Source organism: Suricata suricatta, chromosome 14 (assembly GCF_006229205.1).
Source record: "Suricata suricatta isolate VVHF042 chromosome 14, meerkat_22Aug2017_6uvM2_HiC, whole genome shotgun sequence".
NCBI classification, from domain to species: domain Eukaryota; kingdom Metazoa; phylum Chordata; class Mammalia; order Carnivora; family Herpestidae; genus Suricata; species Suricata suricatta.
The window spans coordinates 87,777,735-87,794,470 of NC_043713.1; the positions used below are offsets into that span (position 1 = coordinate 87,777,735).

The following is a 16,736-nucleotide window of genomic DNA, read 5'->3' on the forward strand; positions in this document are numbered from 1 at the left end:
CCGCACGCCCTCCCCCGCCCCTGCAGTCTACACTGGCCGCACACCCTCCCCCGCCCCTGCAGTCTACACCGGCCGCACACCCTCAGCAGCTCAGGGACGTTACCAGTGGCCACGCTGCCGGAGGCACAGAGGCCAGGGAAGGCATCTGAGGCTGGGTCCCAGTGAAGGCTCCAGCCGGAGTCTCTGGAAACGGGGAGAGACCTCGGGCCGAACCGCCCACCTGCCCCACAGGCGGTGCGGGCAGGAGGCGGGCTTCACTGCCGCCTCCTCCAGAGAAGGGGCGTGTCCACCGTGGAACGCGGCCGTGGCCCTGACACCGCAGGGCGCGGCTGGGGGTCCAGCCAGGGGGAGAACTCCCCTCCAGCCATGGTCTGAACTGGCGTGGGCACCCCTTCCCCCTGCCGGGTGACCTTGGCGCGCTCAGGGGGTCCCGGCAGGCGGGAGAAAGGGCCTGCGCCGCACGCGCCCATCAGCGCTCCTGAGCACACCCAGCGTCGTCTTGCACAGGCGAGACCGGCCCTCACGGCCTGACGTCCCCGGGCGTTTGTACGGGCCAAGGGGGAATCGTCTGCAAACGCACTTCAAACCATTTCATTTTCTCCTCGCAGGGAAACCCGTGGAAAAGGGGTCTCTGTTCTAAAGGGCCGCGCTCCGTGTATACATTCGCTTCTAACTGCTCTTCTCTGGGCACCGCGAGAACTGCTGAGTTTCCTCACTCTGTGAGCTCAGCAGCCGGGGCGGCCGACGATGTGGGGACAGCGGGGGACCACAGGCCCTCAGCACGGAGCCCCACGTGGAGACGGGGCCACCCTAAGGGAACACGGGCAAACGCCAAGCGAGAGGCCACGCCCAGGGGAGTCCTCCCGCGGAGTCAACCGCCGGTGTCCTGAGGCCTTCCTGCTGTGACATCAACACTTTCCTACACCCGCAGCCGCCTGACTTTGACCTTGTTTACAGCTAGACATCTGGGCTTTAAAAAACCCAGAGAACACGAAAAGGCACAGTATTTTAACTGAATGCACTGCTTCTGAGAAAGCTATGGGGGAAATACGCAGCCTGCAGACTTGGGCTGCCGGAAGAGACACCGGACGCTTTCGGAGCGGAGCAGACGCCCAAAACAGTAACTGGTATTTGCACGAGGAAACCAGGAGGGAGGAGGGCGGGGGCAGCGGTCCGTTGGCACGTCGCCGGCCCCTCATGTCTGGGGTCCCTGGCGGCTGCCGAGGGCGCGGCACTCCCGTCCTTGTGAGCAGAGCAGGTGTGTGTGTGAACGCACCGCGTGTGACACTGGTCACGCTCTTACGCGGTTGGCTGCATTGCTAGGTGATACGAAGTCAGGTACAATGAAAGCAAGTCACGAGTCTACCCAGCACTTTTTTGTTACGTCATTAAGAGCTTTCTGTTGTTAAAACCTTAGCGTGACTTCGTCTCTGCTAACGTCACTAGGGTCTTACTGAGGTCAAGACACTCGTGAGCCTCTGGAATCCTTCACCGTAAGACATAGCCAAGGAAAGGACTTGCCTGACGCCCTCCCGGGGGTGACAGTCAGCCGGCCAGACTCGGACGCACTGCTGTCTCCCCAGCGCACCCGCCTGGCGGCCTGCGGCCACGTGCAGACGTTCCCGGCCTGTCCAGGGAGACCGGGGCCAGAGGACACCCCGCCCCAGCACCCACACTCCGTGGCGGGCCTCGCTGTGGTCCTGGGCATGCCCGTTACAGCCCAGTGAAGACTCGGGAACCCGGCACAACAGTGGGGAAGAACAGAGTCTGGGCAGCACCCTGGGCCGGGCCCGCCTCATTTCTACAGATGGTCAGTCCCCCCACGAGCCACTGAGACTCCAGGGGAGCCCCGTCGGGCTCAGTCACTGTAGGAGGAAGGACGCACAGACTACGTGAAAGACCAGGGTCTTCCAGGTCGGACTGTGTGACTTTGGTTATTCTTCAGTTCTTTTTTTTAAGGCTCTTTAACATAGTCCATGAAATTTTTGCTGATAAATAAAAACATTCTAAGGCCATGAGGCTGGAAGCGGGAACATGTTTCCCAGCTGTCTGAACTTTACAAGAGAGAGAAGTCCGGAAGAAGGACGCTGCTCAGAGGATCTGTTTGGTGTTACCACGTCTGTCTGTCTGTCCAGCTGATGTGAAAGAAAGGGAAGGAGGTCTGGGAAGCAGCAGTGATTTGGCCGCGACCAGACCCGCGTGTGGGTGTCCGGCAGCCCCGGCCGTCTCCCCGGGGCCCTGACTGGCCGGGTCGAGGGGTCTCCCCCTCCTCCTCTAGTTCCACCCACGCCTGCTCCGTGCCCTACGTGTGCACATGTCTTCACGAAAGGCGAGTTTATTCAGGCTCATTACCAAGTTCCATATCCTTTGCAAATACTTTTTAGAATTGCTTTCGCCACAATTCATTCCGGGGGGGAAATGACCGGAGGGAGTCTTCCCATCCGATGGCCCACCACGTCCCCCCGCCCTGCAGGTCGGTCACAGCACCTAAAGTGACGGATTTCAGCAAGACTGGCTCAGTCCCAAACAGGAGTGAAGAGAGTGGACGTGCTTCGCCAGACGGGGCCCCGCGAGCAAGGAGGTGACCAGAGGGAGGAGGGCGGCACCTGCTCCGAGGACACTTCCGGGCCTCCTGCCGTTTCCGGCACTTTCCCGCTGCCAGAGCGTGCCGTGCGTGCAGACGACTCTCCGCTACTCAGGGCTTATCTCTGCGCTCGGAGGCCAGCCGCCGTCCGCGCTCTGACCGTGAGCACCTCCCGGGAGCACGAGTGGGGGCAGGGGGAGGCACTGCCCCTCTCCAGGGCTCAGGCCGTCCGGCTGCTCCGGGAAAACAAGTAACGACTGGCAGGGGAAGACTGAGCAGCCAGCATGGTGTTCGAGAGGCCGACAAGGAGGCTCCACCGATCCTGGGCTGCCTGCCTTCCTTCCACGAGTAACAGGGAGTTTCCTGCGTGTGGGTGAGATGCCGCCCCTGGGAACGCTTTCAGGTGTGTTCGGACCAAGGCCTGAGCAGCCATGTGCTCCGTGCTCAGAAGGGAGAGAAAGGTGTCGGAGCGGCCCACTCACCGATGGCCGGGGCCGTCACTGGCCGGGACCTCTGGGGGCCAGCGCCGCCGTGGGGGAACCTCCAGCCCGCGTGCTCCGCCCTGTCGGCCCGTCCTGCCAACGCCGGGTTCCCTAAAATCTAAAGAGAGAACGAGGGTCATCAGTCCTGCCGGCCTGGAGGACCCGAGAAATAAATCAGCCAAATCAAGTCAGTTCTGCTTAGAAGCAAGAGCTCTAAAGGCAACTAAACTTAGCTTTTAACTGAAAGGTTAGCTGAACAGCCTGGAAGAGGAGTGAGCCGCTCACCCCAGGCGCCCGTCTTCTGCACCAGAGGCCCTTTTCCACACACGTGGGGGAGGGGCAAGGAGGGGCTCCTCGGGACACACGGTCTCCTGCGGCCATGGCGGCGGGGGCCAGGACCTTGGAACCTAGGGGGAGCGGCTTCGCCAGGCTCCCCGGCCACACGCGACCCTGACCGAGACTCAGCACGGCCCGCCTGCAGCGCTCACGGAGGCGGGGAGCGGGCACACCTCCAAACATCCCGCCTGGACCGCGCCGTGCGTGAGGTCCCCAAAAACTCAGAGACAGAAGTTTCTGCGTGTTATCGGCTCGGACACTCACGGCAGCGTCCTGGCCCTAATCCAGAGGCGCCAACCGATTTGGGCTCGGATGGTTCTCCTTTCTGGGCGGGTTTGCTCCTCATGTGCACGAAAGGTCAGAATCATATGAGAGAGTCACAGAAACCTCCAGCTCACTGGTAGGTAACTGGAGTCAGGAAGTTCTCGGGGACACAGGGCACGTGAGTGAGGAAGTCCCAGACATTAGGCGGCTTGTGACAGGCGGGGGGGGGCAGGGAGTGGGGGCTGCAGGTGGCGGTGACTCAGCGGGTGCGGATCGGCGCCCTCTGGTGGACACAGCGCGACTGCACAGGCCCGGACGGGAGGCCCGGCGCCAGGCTGCCGCTCGGCCTGTTTTCATGGAAAAGTCCAGCACGACAGGAGCGGATGGCTGAGGAGAGGGCACGATACAGAGATGAATGACGCCCGGAATGAGCCCCTGCCCCCCACACCCGCCAGCAGGCCCGGGGCCCGGGGCAGGGGTGCGCCTGCAGCAGATGATGAAAACCCGCCCTGGAAACTGGGCCCAGAGAGAAACGGGGAGGCGGCAGAACAAAGCCGCGCTGGGAACGATACAGAGAAACGGCTCTCTTCCATCATCGCTCTCCTTTGTTTTCTTTGCAGTTACGGGTAAAGGCCAAGACACACCACCAATCGAACACCAAAACGGTCAGTAAGAAAGTCGCTGGGGTTCGTTTTGGAAAAAATCAAAACACAAACTAACAAACCAAAAACAAAAAAAACATGTTGCCAAACTTTTGGATAATCGTGGTTCAGCTAACCCTTAATTAAAATTTAGATTCAGTTGCCCTTGAATTAAAGCAGCCATAATCATCGCTGACTCCGTGGGGTGGGGGTGGGGGGGTCAGTACTCTGCAGCAAAGTGAAGGGGCCGTCAGCATGGTCAGAGGTCAGGAAGCAATGGGGCGGAAATCAGAATGCATGGAAACGAAAGCCAGCCAGCAGAGGGTTCCCCAGGGACGGACACCCCATCAGTCATCAGGCGAGAGGATGGCGATGGATTGGGGGGCAAGCGGACGTGAGCAGGAAGCGGGGTTCACACACCGCAGGGCCGGCTGCGGGCCTGGGCCGCGTCTGCGCCTGGCGGCCAGCGGCCCTACTGTCGGGCACGTTTACGCTTCTCCTCCAGACATCCCGCCAGCCTTGCTGAGCCAGCGGCTCCTCCCAGCCATCCTTCCTGGGGGTGGCTCTCTCTGGGCTCGGCGGGGCGTCATCGCTCCTGAGGACGTCACCGGGGTCCGCTGGCTCCCCAGAGTCGTCCTCGATGCTGTCCTGCCGGGTCAGCGTCCGCCGCCGGGCCAGCAGAGGCCTCAGGCTTCTCCGACAGGGACAGGGCCCGGGGCCCAGGCCGCACTTGGCCGTGTTCCGGAAGCCGAAGCGCAGCTCCTCCTCCTCGCTGCCACAGTCCAGGCCACTGTCCGGGCTCCTGGTGGCCGAGCGGCTGAGCCGGCAGCCTCCGTCTTCCGGAACCAAGCCCTCGGCGTGGGGGCCGACCCCGGGGCCCCTGGGTCTGGCCGGGAGCCAGGACGCCTGGGGGGTCTCATCCCGGGCGCGGGCGCGGGCCCTGGCCGAGTACCCTAAGCCCTGTCTGTGCAGGAGCCACCGCGGCTCTGCCTCCTCGGCTGCCTCGGGGATACTGCACAGCCCCTTCCTGGGGTGTGCCTGCTGGGGGTGCTCAGGGCGCTCCGGGAAGGCCCCTTCAGTGTCGCTACTCTGAAAGCACTCCTTAAGGGGGGGGTGTTAACACGGAGTGTGACCCCGTGAAATGGGGAAGGAAAGAAAAACAGACAGAATTAGTCTCAGATGCGAGGGGCGGAGGCGTGCGTGCACCTGCAGGGGCCTAGGCGTGCTCTGGCGGCGCGGGGACGGGACACAAGGGGAGCCGATGACACCGGTGGGGGCAGGCGGGAGGCCGGGAGGCGCGCTCTGAGCGAAGGCCACGAGTGGGGGGGCGCAGGGGGCCGGTGGCCGGAGGCGTGGGCTGCTCTCAACTTGGAAGCCACAGCAATGGGAGTCGGGCGAAGGACGTGGCCCTCACGGCGGCCCAGTCCATTATTGGCGGCGCCCTCGCCGCCCCTCAGGCTGCAGCTAAATGCCTGTGTGACCGCAGGGCCTTGGCCCTTAAAGCTCGGGGCAGCGCGCCGAGCGTCTGCTGAGACCTGGTGGGCCTGGCCCTCCAGATCCCGACCCCTGGACCGTGGGGACCCATGTCCTGCCATCCTGGCCCGGCCGGCACAGTGCCACCGAGGGGGCTGCCCCACGCCGGAGGTGGCCTGGCCACTGCGTGCCCGCAGGTCACGCACATCCTATCCACAGGGGTGTCCCTGAGCCCCTCCTCCCCACCCACTGAGTGCACCCAGACAGCCTCCCCTCCAGAGGCCCTCACTGCGTCGCCAGGCAAGGCCTTTCCTCCGGGGCCCCCGCCTGGGACTCCACGAACTGGGGACCCTGGCGCATTCCCCTGGCGCCCTGGCCGGAGCTCAGTGCCTGCAGCGAGGGCCTGGGCGGCAGCGCGCCCTTGCCCTGGACCCAGTCTCTCCTCTTTGCAAACCTGACACCAGGGTCTGTCTGGGAGCAGGAGGAAGGGGCCGACCAGGGCTCCCGCGGACAGGCTGCAGCGGCAGGGAACCGTCCCGAGGCAGGAACTGGGCCCAACCAAGCCAGACTCCCGAACTGTCAGGCTTCCTAGAGAACTTGGAAGTCCACACCTCTCCCGATTCAAAACCCTGCAAGAGCGCTGTGGGCACAGTGCAGTGGGCGGGCCCACTCAGTCCTCTCCCTGCCAGCTCCCAGGTGGCGGGGGGCGGGGACCCTGGGCCATCAGTTCCATAGGAACCAGTCCTTCTCCAAACCTTCTCTCTGGGTGAGAAGGCGGCCATTTTGCTTCTTTACTAACCCAGCTCCAGGAAGTGCCGCCCCCGGAGCTTTCTCCATCAGGAGAAAAGGGTTACAGGCTCCGCCTGGCCCAGCCCCGGACACCTGCCGGCAGCCCTGGGCTCTCGGGCCAAGCAGGGGGTGTGGGGGGCGGCCTGGGGCCTGCCTCCCTCAAGGAAGTTGCTGGGAGTCTCAGCTGTGAGTCTGGCTGGCCAGTGTCTGGCCGGTGTCACCTTGGGAGCTGGCAGAGGCCAGGGGGAGCCCCCAGGGCCGGTGGGAGCAGGGCATCCTGCATGTTCTTTGGCTCTGGGTCCCCCAGGCTCTGCCGGGGCCCTTTGCTGGGAGAACATCTGCGTCTTGTCTGTGCAAATGGGCACTGAGCCGGCAGCCAGTGCGGGACTGTGCCTTCTATCCACCACTCAAACACACAGCTCTGTGTCCTCGAGGAGTGGGTGGCGGGGTGCACTATCCCCCAGCAGAACTTCCCTCTCTGCGGCCTTTGCAACTGCAAAGCCCGCGGGGTCCCAGCAGCTGGGCGGCCCCGTCTCCCCAGGGTTGGGAATGGCTGCACGGCTGGCTCAGCCTGGCACAGGGCCCGGGGTGGAGGCGGGCAGTCCACGCCGCGGGACACAGTCGGCGCACGGGGACACGCACGGGGACGCACGGGGACGCGCACGGGGACACGCACGGGGACACGCACGGGGACGCGCACAGAGGCAGGCCTCCTCCTGGGCTCCCTGGAGGCCTCAGGCTCAGGTGACTGGCGACCCCCATCGAGCCCTGACTGGCGGTCGCACCACGTCCGGGACCCTGGGAGTGTCCAGGAAAGGGCCTGTGTGTGGAGCCCGCGAGGCCCCCGACGCCCGCCCTCCTCTGACCTACGTGCCCTGGGGAGCAGCGCGCACCCCAGCTTCTCCCTCTCCCGGAAATCCGCAAAATCTCCGGGGGCCCTGCCGCCCCGGCCCAGCCTGACTCGGAGCCCGTGTCCCGACTGCTGGCTCTGTGATCCGCACTCAGGGCTGGGGTGGGGGTCTTCCCTGTGCTCTTCTACCCCGCTGGACCCCCAGTACCGGGCTGCGCACCCCGGCTCTGCACAGCCGGACTTCCGGGGCGAGCTCGGGACAGGGGTCGGGGAGTTCGGACCACAAGCTCGGCGCTGAGCCAGAAGCCACTCCAAGCAGGCGAGGTCCCCACGGAGGGCCAGGGAGGGGGGCCCCGGGCGGCGCGGAGGGGGCCGGTGCCCCCGGCCACTGACCTTGAGGGCGTTGTGGGACGTGCCGCTGGGCCGCCTCCGGCCGCCGTCCTCCAGCTGCATCTCGGAGCAGAGCTCCTCCTCGTCCTCCTCCATGATGTCAGACAGGTCGGAGCCCCGGCTGCTCTCCGTGTGGTAGTCATCTCCATGGCAGCAGTGTGGCTGGGGGCCGAGAGCAGGGGACAACGTGGAGCCCCAGTTTCGGGCCCCAGGGCGCCCTTCCCCTGCTCTGCTGCCTTGCGAGTCCCAGACCCGTGCGTGTGCAAGTGCATGTGCGTGTCGCTCCCATCACCAGTGACGAGGGCCCGCATGTCCCCGTCCCACCAAGCACGGCGAGCCAGGGAGGCAGAGAGAGCCCGACGGGAACAGACTCGGGCGGCCGCAGGTGTGCAGAGCGGCGGTGGTGGGAAGTGGGCATATACGCACATGTGAAGGGCGTTTAAGAGTCTCACGAATACCGTGTAGTCTAATACACGCACTGTGACGCGTCTGGAGAACAGCGCAACTGGGCAGGCACTGGACCCCCCACCCCCGCCCACGGGCTGTGTTCACCCTGCGCCAGCTCCGGGGCTGCATGAACCCTTTCCCAGAAAAGCCTCCTTTCGGATTTGGTAACGTGTGAAGAGAAACACAGAGAGCCCCGGCCAGGAGCTCAGCCGTAGTTCGGCCCCACGTCCTCGCTCACGGAGTGTCCGTCCCCCAGCATCTCCAGTATTTACAGCCAGACAGACTGCAGCCGGCCTACACTGAACACCCTGGCGAGCTCAGACCCCTGAACGGCTCTGCTTGGTGTCGGTACCTTCCTGGTGGGCGACAAATGCATTTCATAGCATCCCGCGACACACTTCTCAAAAACGCTCCAGCTTTCAATTACTGCCGTGGATAAAGACACGGAAGCACTTCCGGCCACGTGAGGTGCGGGGCCTAAGGTTCTTCTGCCCACATCGGTGGGGAGACGTGGCCGGGAGAACTCTCAGCCGGAGCCTTTGTCACCTCGGGGTCTGAGCTGAGCCGGCTGTGGTTCGGTCAGGCGCCAAGCAGAAGACGCACGACGGGCGGCCTCCGATCAGCAAAGGCAGGTCTCAGTGAGGCCCCCCAGGCACAGGGCAGAACCCCGACACCAGGACGGGCTCCCTGATTCCAGCCCCGTGACCTAGGCACTGACTCATGGCATGGAGGGAGGCGCCCACTGCTGGCCAGCAACAACGGGGAACCCACTCCTCGCCCCGTGTGGGCACATGACTCCGGGCTGCCTGGTGAGATGAAGCTGGAGGTGACTTTTATCCCAGTTAAGAGAAAAGTGCCTGCCCAAATATAGAAATCGATCAATCACAAACACAAGCAAGCGTATTGATAGGAATGCTGTCACTGCAGGGGACTGTAACACTCTACTTGCAGCCATGGACAGACCATCTAGGCAGAAAATCAAAGAAACAATGACCCTGGGGCGCCTGGGGGGCTCAGTCAGTTGAGCGTCCGACTTCGGCTCAGGTCACAATCTCACGGTTCGTGGGTTCAAGCCCTGCGTCAGGCTCTGTGCTGACAGCTTGGAGCCTGGAGCTGCTTTGGATTCTGTGTCTCCCTCTCTCTGCCCCTCCCCTACTTGTGCTCTGTCTCTGTCTCTCTGTCTCTCAAAAATCAACAAACATTAAAAGAAATTTTTAAAAAAGAAACAATGACCCTGAATTATACACTGGACCAGATGGACCTGACAGATATATTCAGAAATGTTTATCCAAAAGCAGCAGACTATACCTTCTTCTCGAGTGTACGTGGAACATTCTCCAAGATGGGTCACACCCTGGGTCACAAAATGGTCCTCGATAAATATAAAAGAACTGAGATCATACCATGCATATTTTCAGATCACAATACTTTAAAACTTGAAATCAATGGCGAGAAAAAATTTGGAAAGCCTCCAAATGCATGGAGATTAAAGAACATCCTACTAAAGAATGAATGGATCAACGAGGAAATTAAAGAAGAAATTAAAAAATATATGGAAGCAAATGAAAATTAAAACACAGCAGTCCAAACCCTTTGGGACGTAGCAAAGGCAGTCCTAAGAGGAAAGTTCACTGCAATCCAGGCCTATCTCAAAAAGGAACAAAAATCCCAAATACAAAATCTAACAGCACACCTAAAGGAACTAGAAGCAGGACAGCTAAGAAACCCCAAGGCCAGCAGAAGAAGAGAAATAATAAAGACCAGAGCAGAAATAAATAATATAGAATCTCAAAACACAGTAGAACAGATCAATGAATCTAATAGCTGTTTTTTTGAAATAATAAAGAAAATTGATAAAGCTCTAGCCAAGCTTCTCACAAAGAGAGAGGACCCAAATAGATAAAATCACAAATGAAAATGAATTTATCACAACCAATGCCTCAGAAATATAAGCAATTATCAGGGAATACTATGAAAAATCATATGCCAATAAACAGGACAGCCTGGAAGAAATGGACAATTCCTAGACACCCATATACTACCAAAACTCAAATGGGAAGAAATAGAAAATTTGAACAGACCCACACCTAGTGAATAAATTGAACTGGTTATCAAAAACCTCCCAACAAGAGTTCTGGACCAGACGGCTTCCCTGGGGAATTCTACCAGACACTGAAAGCAGAGTTAACACCTACCCTTCCCAAGCTGTTCCGAAACACAGAAATGGAAAGAAAACTTCAGGACTCATTCTATGAAGCCAGCATTACCTTGATTCCCAAACCAGATAGAGACCCCACTGAAAAGAATTACAGGTCAATATCTCTGATGAATACAGATGTGAAAATTCTCAATGAGATACTAGCAAATCGAATTCAACAGCATATAAAAAGAATTCTTCCCCGTGATCAAGTGGGACTCATTCCTGGGCTGCAGGGCTGGTTCAGTATTCGCAAACCCATCAATGTGATATGTCACATTCACAAAAGAAAGGATAAGAACCATATGATCCTGTCAATAGATGCAGGAAAAATCATTTGACAAAATAAAGCATCCTTTCTTAATTAAAAAAAAACCATCAAGAAAGTCAGGATAGAAAGAACGTACCTAAACATCATAAAAGCCATATATGAACAGCTCACAACTAATATCATCCTCAATGGGGAAAACCAGAGCTTTCCCTGAGATCAAAAACACGACAGGGGTGTCCACTCTCACCACTGTTGTTTCACATCGTGCTGGAAGTCCTAGCGTCAGCCATCAGACAACAAAAGGAAATAAAAGGCATCAAAATTCACGAAGAAGTTAAACTTTCACTTTTTGCAGATGACATGATACTCTACATGGAAAACCTGAAAGACTCCACTAAAAAGCTGCTAGAACTGATCCATGAATTCAGCAAAGTCGCAGGATACAAAATTAATGCATAGAAATCAGTTACATGTCTATACAACAATAATGAATCAACAGAGAAATCAAGGAATTGATCCCACTTACAATTGCACCAAGAATCATAAAACACCTAGAAATAAACCTAACCAAAGAGGTAAAAGAGGTGTATGCTTAAAACTATAGAAAACTTAAGAAGGAAACTGAAGAAGACACGAAGAAATGGGAAAGCATTCCATGCTCATGGACAGGAAGAGCAAAACCTGTTAACATAGGAACACCACTCAAAGCGATCTACACACTCAGTGTCATCCCGATCCCAGCTGCACCAGCACTTTTCTCACAGATAGAACAAACAATCCAAAAATCCGTAAGGAACCACAAAAGACCCCAAACAGCCAAAGTAAGGTTAAAGAAGAAAGCCAAAATGGGAGGCATCACAATCCCTCCACTACAAAACTGTAGTCATCAGGACTATATGGGTTTGGCACAGACACATATAGACCAATGGAATAGTGAACCCAGAACTGGACCACAAATGTAGGGCCAACCAATCTTTGACAAAGCAGGAAAGAGTATCCAGTGGAAAAAATACAGTCTCTTTAGCAACTGGTGCTGGGAGAGCTGGACAGCAGCCTGCATGAACCCAGACCGCTGTCTTACACCACACACAACAGTAAACTCAAAATGGATGAAAGACCTAAATGTGAGACAGGAAACGATCAAAACCCTAGAGGAGAAAGCAGGCAACAACCTCTTTGACTCAGCCGCAGTAATTCCTTGCTCAATATGTCTCCAAAGGCAAGGGAACCAAAAGCAAAAATGAACTACTGGGACCTCATCAAGATAAAAGGCTTCTGCACAGCGAAGGAAACAATCAGCAAAACTCAAAGGTAATCAATGGCACGGGAGAAGGTATTTTCAAATGGCACATCAGATAAAGGATTAGTATCCAAAATCTATAAGCATCTCACCAAACTCCACACCCAAAAAACAATCCGATGAAGAAATGGGCAGAAGACGTGAACAGACACTTCTCCAAAGAGGACATCCAGACGGCCAATAGACACATGAAACGATGCTCAGCGTCGCTCATCATCAGGGAAACACAAATCAAAACCACACTGAGACATCACCTCACACCAGTCAGAGTGGCTAAATGAACAAGTCAGGAAACGGCAGATGCTGGCGAGGGTGTGGAGAGACGGGCGCCCTCCTGCGCTGTCGGTGGGAATGCAAACTGGTGCAGCCGCTCTGGAAAACAGTGTGGAGGCTCCTCAAAAATGTAAAATAGAACTCCCCTGTGACCCAGCACTAGCCCTGCTGGGGATCCACCCCAGGGACACAGGAGGGCTGACGCACAGGGCACACGTACCCCAAGGTTCACAGCGGCACTTTCTACAATAGTCAAATCATGGAAAGAGCCTAAATGTCCATCAATGAATGGATAAAGAAGATGTGGTTTATATAAACAATGGAATATTCTTGACAATGAGAAAAAACAAAACCCTGCTGTTTGCAGCAACGTGGATGGAAGTGGAGGGTATTATGCGGAATGAAACAAGTCAGTCAGAGAAAGACAGATACCACCTGTTCTCACTCAGAGGGGGACGTTGAGAAACTTAACAGAGGACCATGTAGGAAGGGAAAGAAAAGAACAGTTACAAACTGAGAGGAAATCAAACGATGAGAAACCCTTAAATACAGAGAACTAACAGAGTTGCTGGGAGGCTGGCGGGGGGAGAGGAAGTGGGCTGGGCACTGAGGCGGGCGCTTGTTGGGAGGCGCCCTGGGTGTTGTATGTAAGCGATGAATCAGGGGCATCGACCCCCGAAGCCGAGAGCACACTGCACACACCGTTAGCCAATTTGGCGATACGTTATATTTTTTAAGAGAGAGAAAAGTACCCGAAAAGAAAGCCCTCTTCTTTTTTCTCCCTTCCTTCCACGCCTTCTCCTTTCCTCCGTTCCTCCCTCCCTCCCTCCCCGGCGTGCGGCGACATGAGGCTGTGATTGTCAGCCACTCTGCACCCATGAGAGGAAGGCCAAAAGCCGGGAGATCAGAACCCAGAGCCCAGACACCCCTGAACAGCTGAGTCAACCTTGCCACCTCCTGCCTGGGCTGCCTGTATCTTGGGGTCGTGAAATCTCTTCCTCACCTTTGTGGTTACTAGTCGGGCATTCTGTTTCTTGTGTCAACGTTAACGCAAGTAGAATTGCTCCAACCTTGCCGACGAAGAACCCGGTGGCTGGAGAAGCCGGGTAACTTGCCCGCGGAGCTACAGCCGGCCAGGCAGGGCCAGGCTGTGACCCCCAGTGCGTGCGTCCAACTCTGCCCCCCAGGCCGCGACACGGCCCTGCCCCGTGTGCACTGCGCATGGCGGATGACCTGGCAGCTCGGCGTCTTCACGCCCTGACACCCCGGGACACCCCGCACTGCGGGACTTGACACCAAGCAAGCACTGGACCAGAAACCGGAAACAACACCCACGCCAGGCGCACCTGCCACCCAGGAGGCTGGTCTGGAAGGGGAGCACGGATGGGTGGTGCTCCGGGCCCCCCGATCCCTGGCACGCAGCAGATACCCCACAAACACTTTTCCGATCAGTAAAAGTGAACGAACAAAGGGTAGGCTTTGCCCAAGCTGGCCAGGTGGGTATCTGTGTGGAAGCCTTCTGGAACCGTCCTCAAGTGAGGTCGCACATGCACAGGCCTTGTGAAATCTCAACTTCCCAAGCTGACCGGCTGCCGTAACCGGGCCGGGCGCCGCCGCCGAGGCCCTGGGGACCCCCGCCCGCGCTCACCTGCTTGCCAAGCTCTGAGCCCCTCAGAAAGTCATCCACCGAGGCGCCCCTCCTCTTGATGTCCGGCGAGTCGTAGCCATCCTCCTCGTCTGAATTCGGGTACAGACTGCCAGCCCTCTCCAGGAAGATGCTCCTTTTCTCTAACTTGTAAGGAGAAGGAAAGAAGCAGTCAGGAGGGCTGCAGAGGGGAGGGGGCCTCCAGGCCCCCGTGTCTTCTGGGCTCCGCCCTTCCTCTACCGGGCCCCCTGTCCCCCTGGGGGCCACCACAAGCAGGGACCCGTGTCAAGCAGCCCAGCGCTGGCCTCTGGGCTTGGGCAGGTTTTCCGATGCACTGCCCCACCCCTTACCAGAACCACTTCTTTGCCGGAGGTCACCTATAGAAACCAACGGAAAGTTCTCTCTCCATTTGTCCCATCTGCCTGGCTCTTGATCTGGTCAACTAATGTTCTCCTGAAATACGACGTTCGCTTTCTCTCCACGCCCTCCGCAAAGCGAGCCCCAGTCTCTGGCTCCAGCCTGCTCTCGGGGACCCTGCCTGGGCACCTACCAGGGGCACCCGCCCACAGAGCTTCGCCGAAAGCACCAAGGACCAGCATTCTCGGCCTGGGCTTCTGCCTCGTGAGACGCAGCACAGGGGTGGCGCCCCCCCCGACCAGGGTGCATATTCGGAAACACCTTCTCTCGTCAGAAGCCACAACTTAGTGTTGAAATCTTAAGTATTCCAGGCCAAACCCGAACCAGCTGGGAGCCGTCACGTAGAAGCCTGGATCTGCAGTGTTTCAGGGGACACTGAAGGCTGTCACCGTGCCTCTCACCCCTCCCGGCTGTCCTGTACGCCCCTGGGTCACTCAGCTCTGGCCTTCAGGGTCTGCGCCCTCCCCGAGGCGCCCTGACCTGGTCCCCAGCCCGGAGGACATCCCGGAAGTGGGGGCTCCCAGCAATGGCAAAGATCTCGCCATGTGCAGCTCAGAGAGGGCGCTGCCAGGGTCAGGCTCCTGGAGACCCTACAGGCTGGACAGGCAGAGTGGAGAGGGACGCTGACCACGCTGTCCCCTCCGCCCGAGCCCTGACCGCAGGCCACAGCAGACACGCTGGGTACCCTGGTGGACGGAGGCCCCGGGGGAAGAGACGGGGACTCTGTCCCTGGCAGGGAGGGGCACCCGGCCCAGCCCCGCTCCAGAATCCCACTCCCAGGCCTGGGTGAGAGGCGTCGCTCTGTGGGTGCTTCGTACATGTCGTCTGGAATACGGCCCCACATCATCCGAACGCCCACTGTCCCCGCGGCCCGACGTCCCTAGTAACAGACGTGCGAGGGTATGTATGTGCGCGTTTCCGCACGTGGGTATACACGTACACTTACACATCTGCATGTAAACATGACTGGGTATGAAGTGTGTGCACACGGGTATGTAAACATGCCCTCATACGTGTGAGTGTGCGCGTGCAGGACCAGGACACGAGCCTCGTTCAGGACACAGGTCCCCGAGCCGACTCCCAGAAGTCACCGCTCCGACCCTCATCACAGACCAGAGCCTGGCCAGTGGGTTGCCCACAGCCTGTTTTCTGAGCCAGGCTGGTACATAACCATCTGCTTGATTACATGGGTCCTTAGTCACGTAATGAAATCATGCACTTTGATTCCATCAGGATCTGGCCGAAAATGCAGGCCACAGGCACACTGAAAGATGCACGTGGCTCCTCCCTCCACGACAGGGCGGCCACCGGGTGCCAGCACCAGACCGGTCCTCTCCGCAGGCCGGCAGGTGTGGACGGGTGCTCCCTCCCAGCGGGGCTGAGGGGCAGGGGAAGGAACCGGGGAGGAGAAACCCAGCCTTACCCGGCTGCTCTCGGCCACCCTCTGTGCGGCTTCCCGGGCCATGGCCTTGGCGACGGAGGTGGAGACCGGGGTGCCCTGCGGCTGCGGCAGGATCCGGCTGGGCGAGGGTGACCGCCGCCCCGGGCCCGGGCCCTGCATGCCGGGCGGCTCCAGCATGTGCCCGTGGACAGGGGCTGGGGCCCGAGTCTGCTCCCAGGCCTCGCCCGCCGTGACATGGGGGCCCGGGTGCTCGTCTTTGGTATCGGGGGCTCCGGCACTTGCTAATGGCTTCGGTGTGGGGACAGTTCTCGGGTGGGGGGTCGGAGGCACCAGGAGGTCGGGGGGAATGGCAGCAAAGGCAGAGTCCACGGACTCGCCCTGTGCAGAGAGGGTCCGCACGGTCACGCCCTTGGCTTCCAGGCTCCGCAGCCGCATGAGCTCCACGGCCATGCTGTCCGCCACGGGGGAGATGACCTCAGCCACCTGTGCAGAGAATGACGGTCACGGGCTGCCCGCGACCCCCAGCTTGACCCCCTGCACCCTGACCAGCACGAGGCAGCCTCTCGTGCCAGGGACTGGGGCCTGTCCATGCCCAGCTTGACGCACTGCCTGGCCTGGAGAGCAAATGGGCCTCAGAGAAGGGACCAGGCTGGGGACTTCTGTGACCCGCCTCTGTCAGCTGTTGGCGGTTTCCGGGGCACAAACTAGGGCCACACCTTCCCTTCTGTGTCCAGCACCAAACCACATACAGCTGCAGAGGCCCCAGAACTATCAGAATGCTCGGTGTCGGCTACCAAAGCTGGGTCGGGGAGGGGGGCCAGGCAGCGGCCGCCACGGACTTCCTGCCGCCACAGAGGGAGGACAGCTCCTCTTCCACACAGCATGGCCTACCTGTGGGCTTCCCTGCAGAAGTGGAGCAGAGGGGGTCCTGGGGGGAGAGGAGGGGCAGAGGGGAGTCCTGGTGGGGAGGAGGGA

At 59.0% G+C, this 16,736-nt stretch overlaps 1 protein-coding gene across 9 annotated transcripts in view; it reads right to left on the minus strand.

Annotated features, from left to right (window-relative positions):
* RIMBP2 (RIMS binding protein 2) overlaps positions 1 to 16,736 on the minus strand; it is a 93,963-nt gene that overhangs the window by 13,770 nt on the left and 63,457 nt on the right. For 5 of the 9 annotated variants that reach the window (XM_029921805.1, XM_029921803.1, XM_029921802.1 and 2 more), the window contains 5 exons: positions 15,783 to 16,244; positions 13,946 to 14,089; positions 7,813 to 7,971; positions 4,728 to 5,408; positions 3,067 to 3,184 (listed from right to left, as the gene is read on the minus strand). In XM_029921805.1, coding sequence (XP_029777665.1) covers positions 3,067 to 3,184; positions 4,728 to 5,408; positions 7,813 to 7,971; positions 13,946 to 14,089; positions 15,783 to 16,244 — 1,564 coding nt within the window. The remainder of the gene's footprint in view (positions 1 to 3,066; positions 3,185 to 4,727; positions 5,409 to 7,812; positions 7,972 to 13,945; positions 14,090 to 15,782; positions 16,245 to 16,736) is intronic. The other 4 variants (XM_029921808.1, XM_029921806.1, XM_029921811.1 and 1 more) reach the window with 1 other exon arrangement.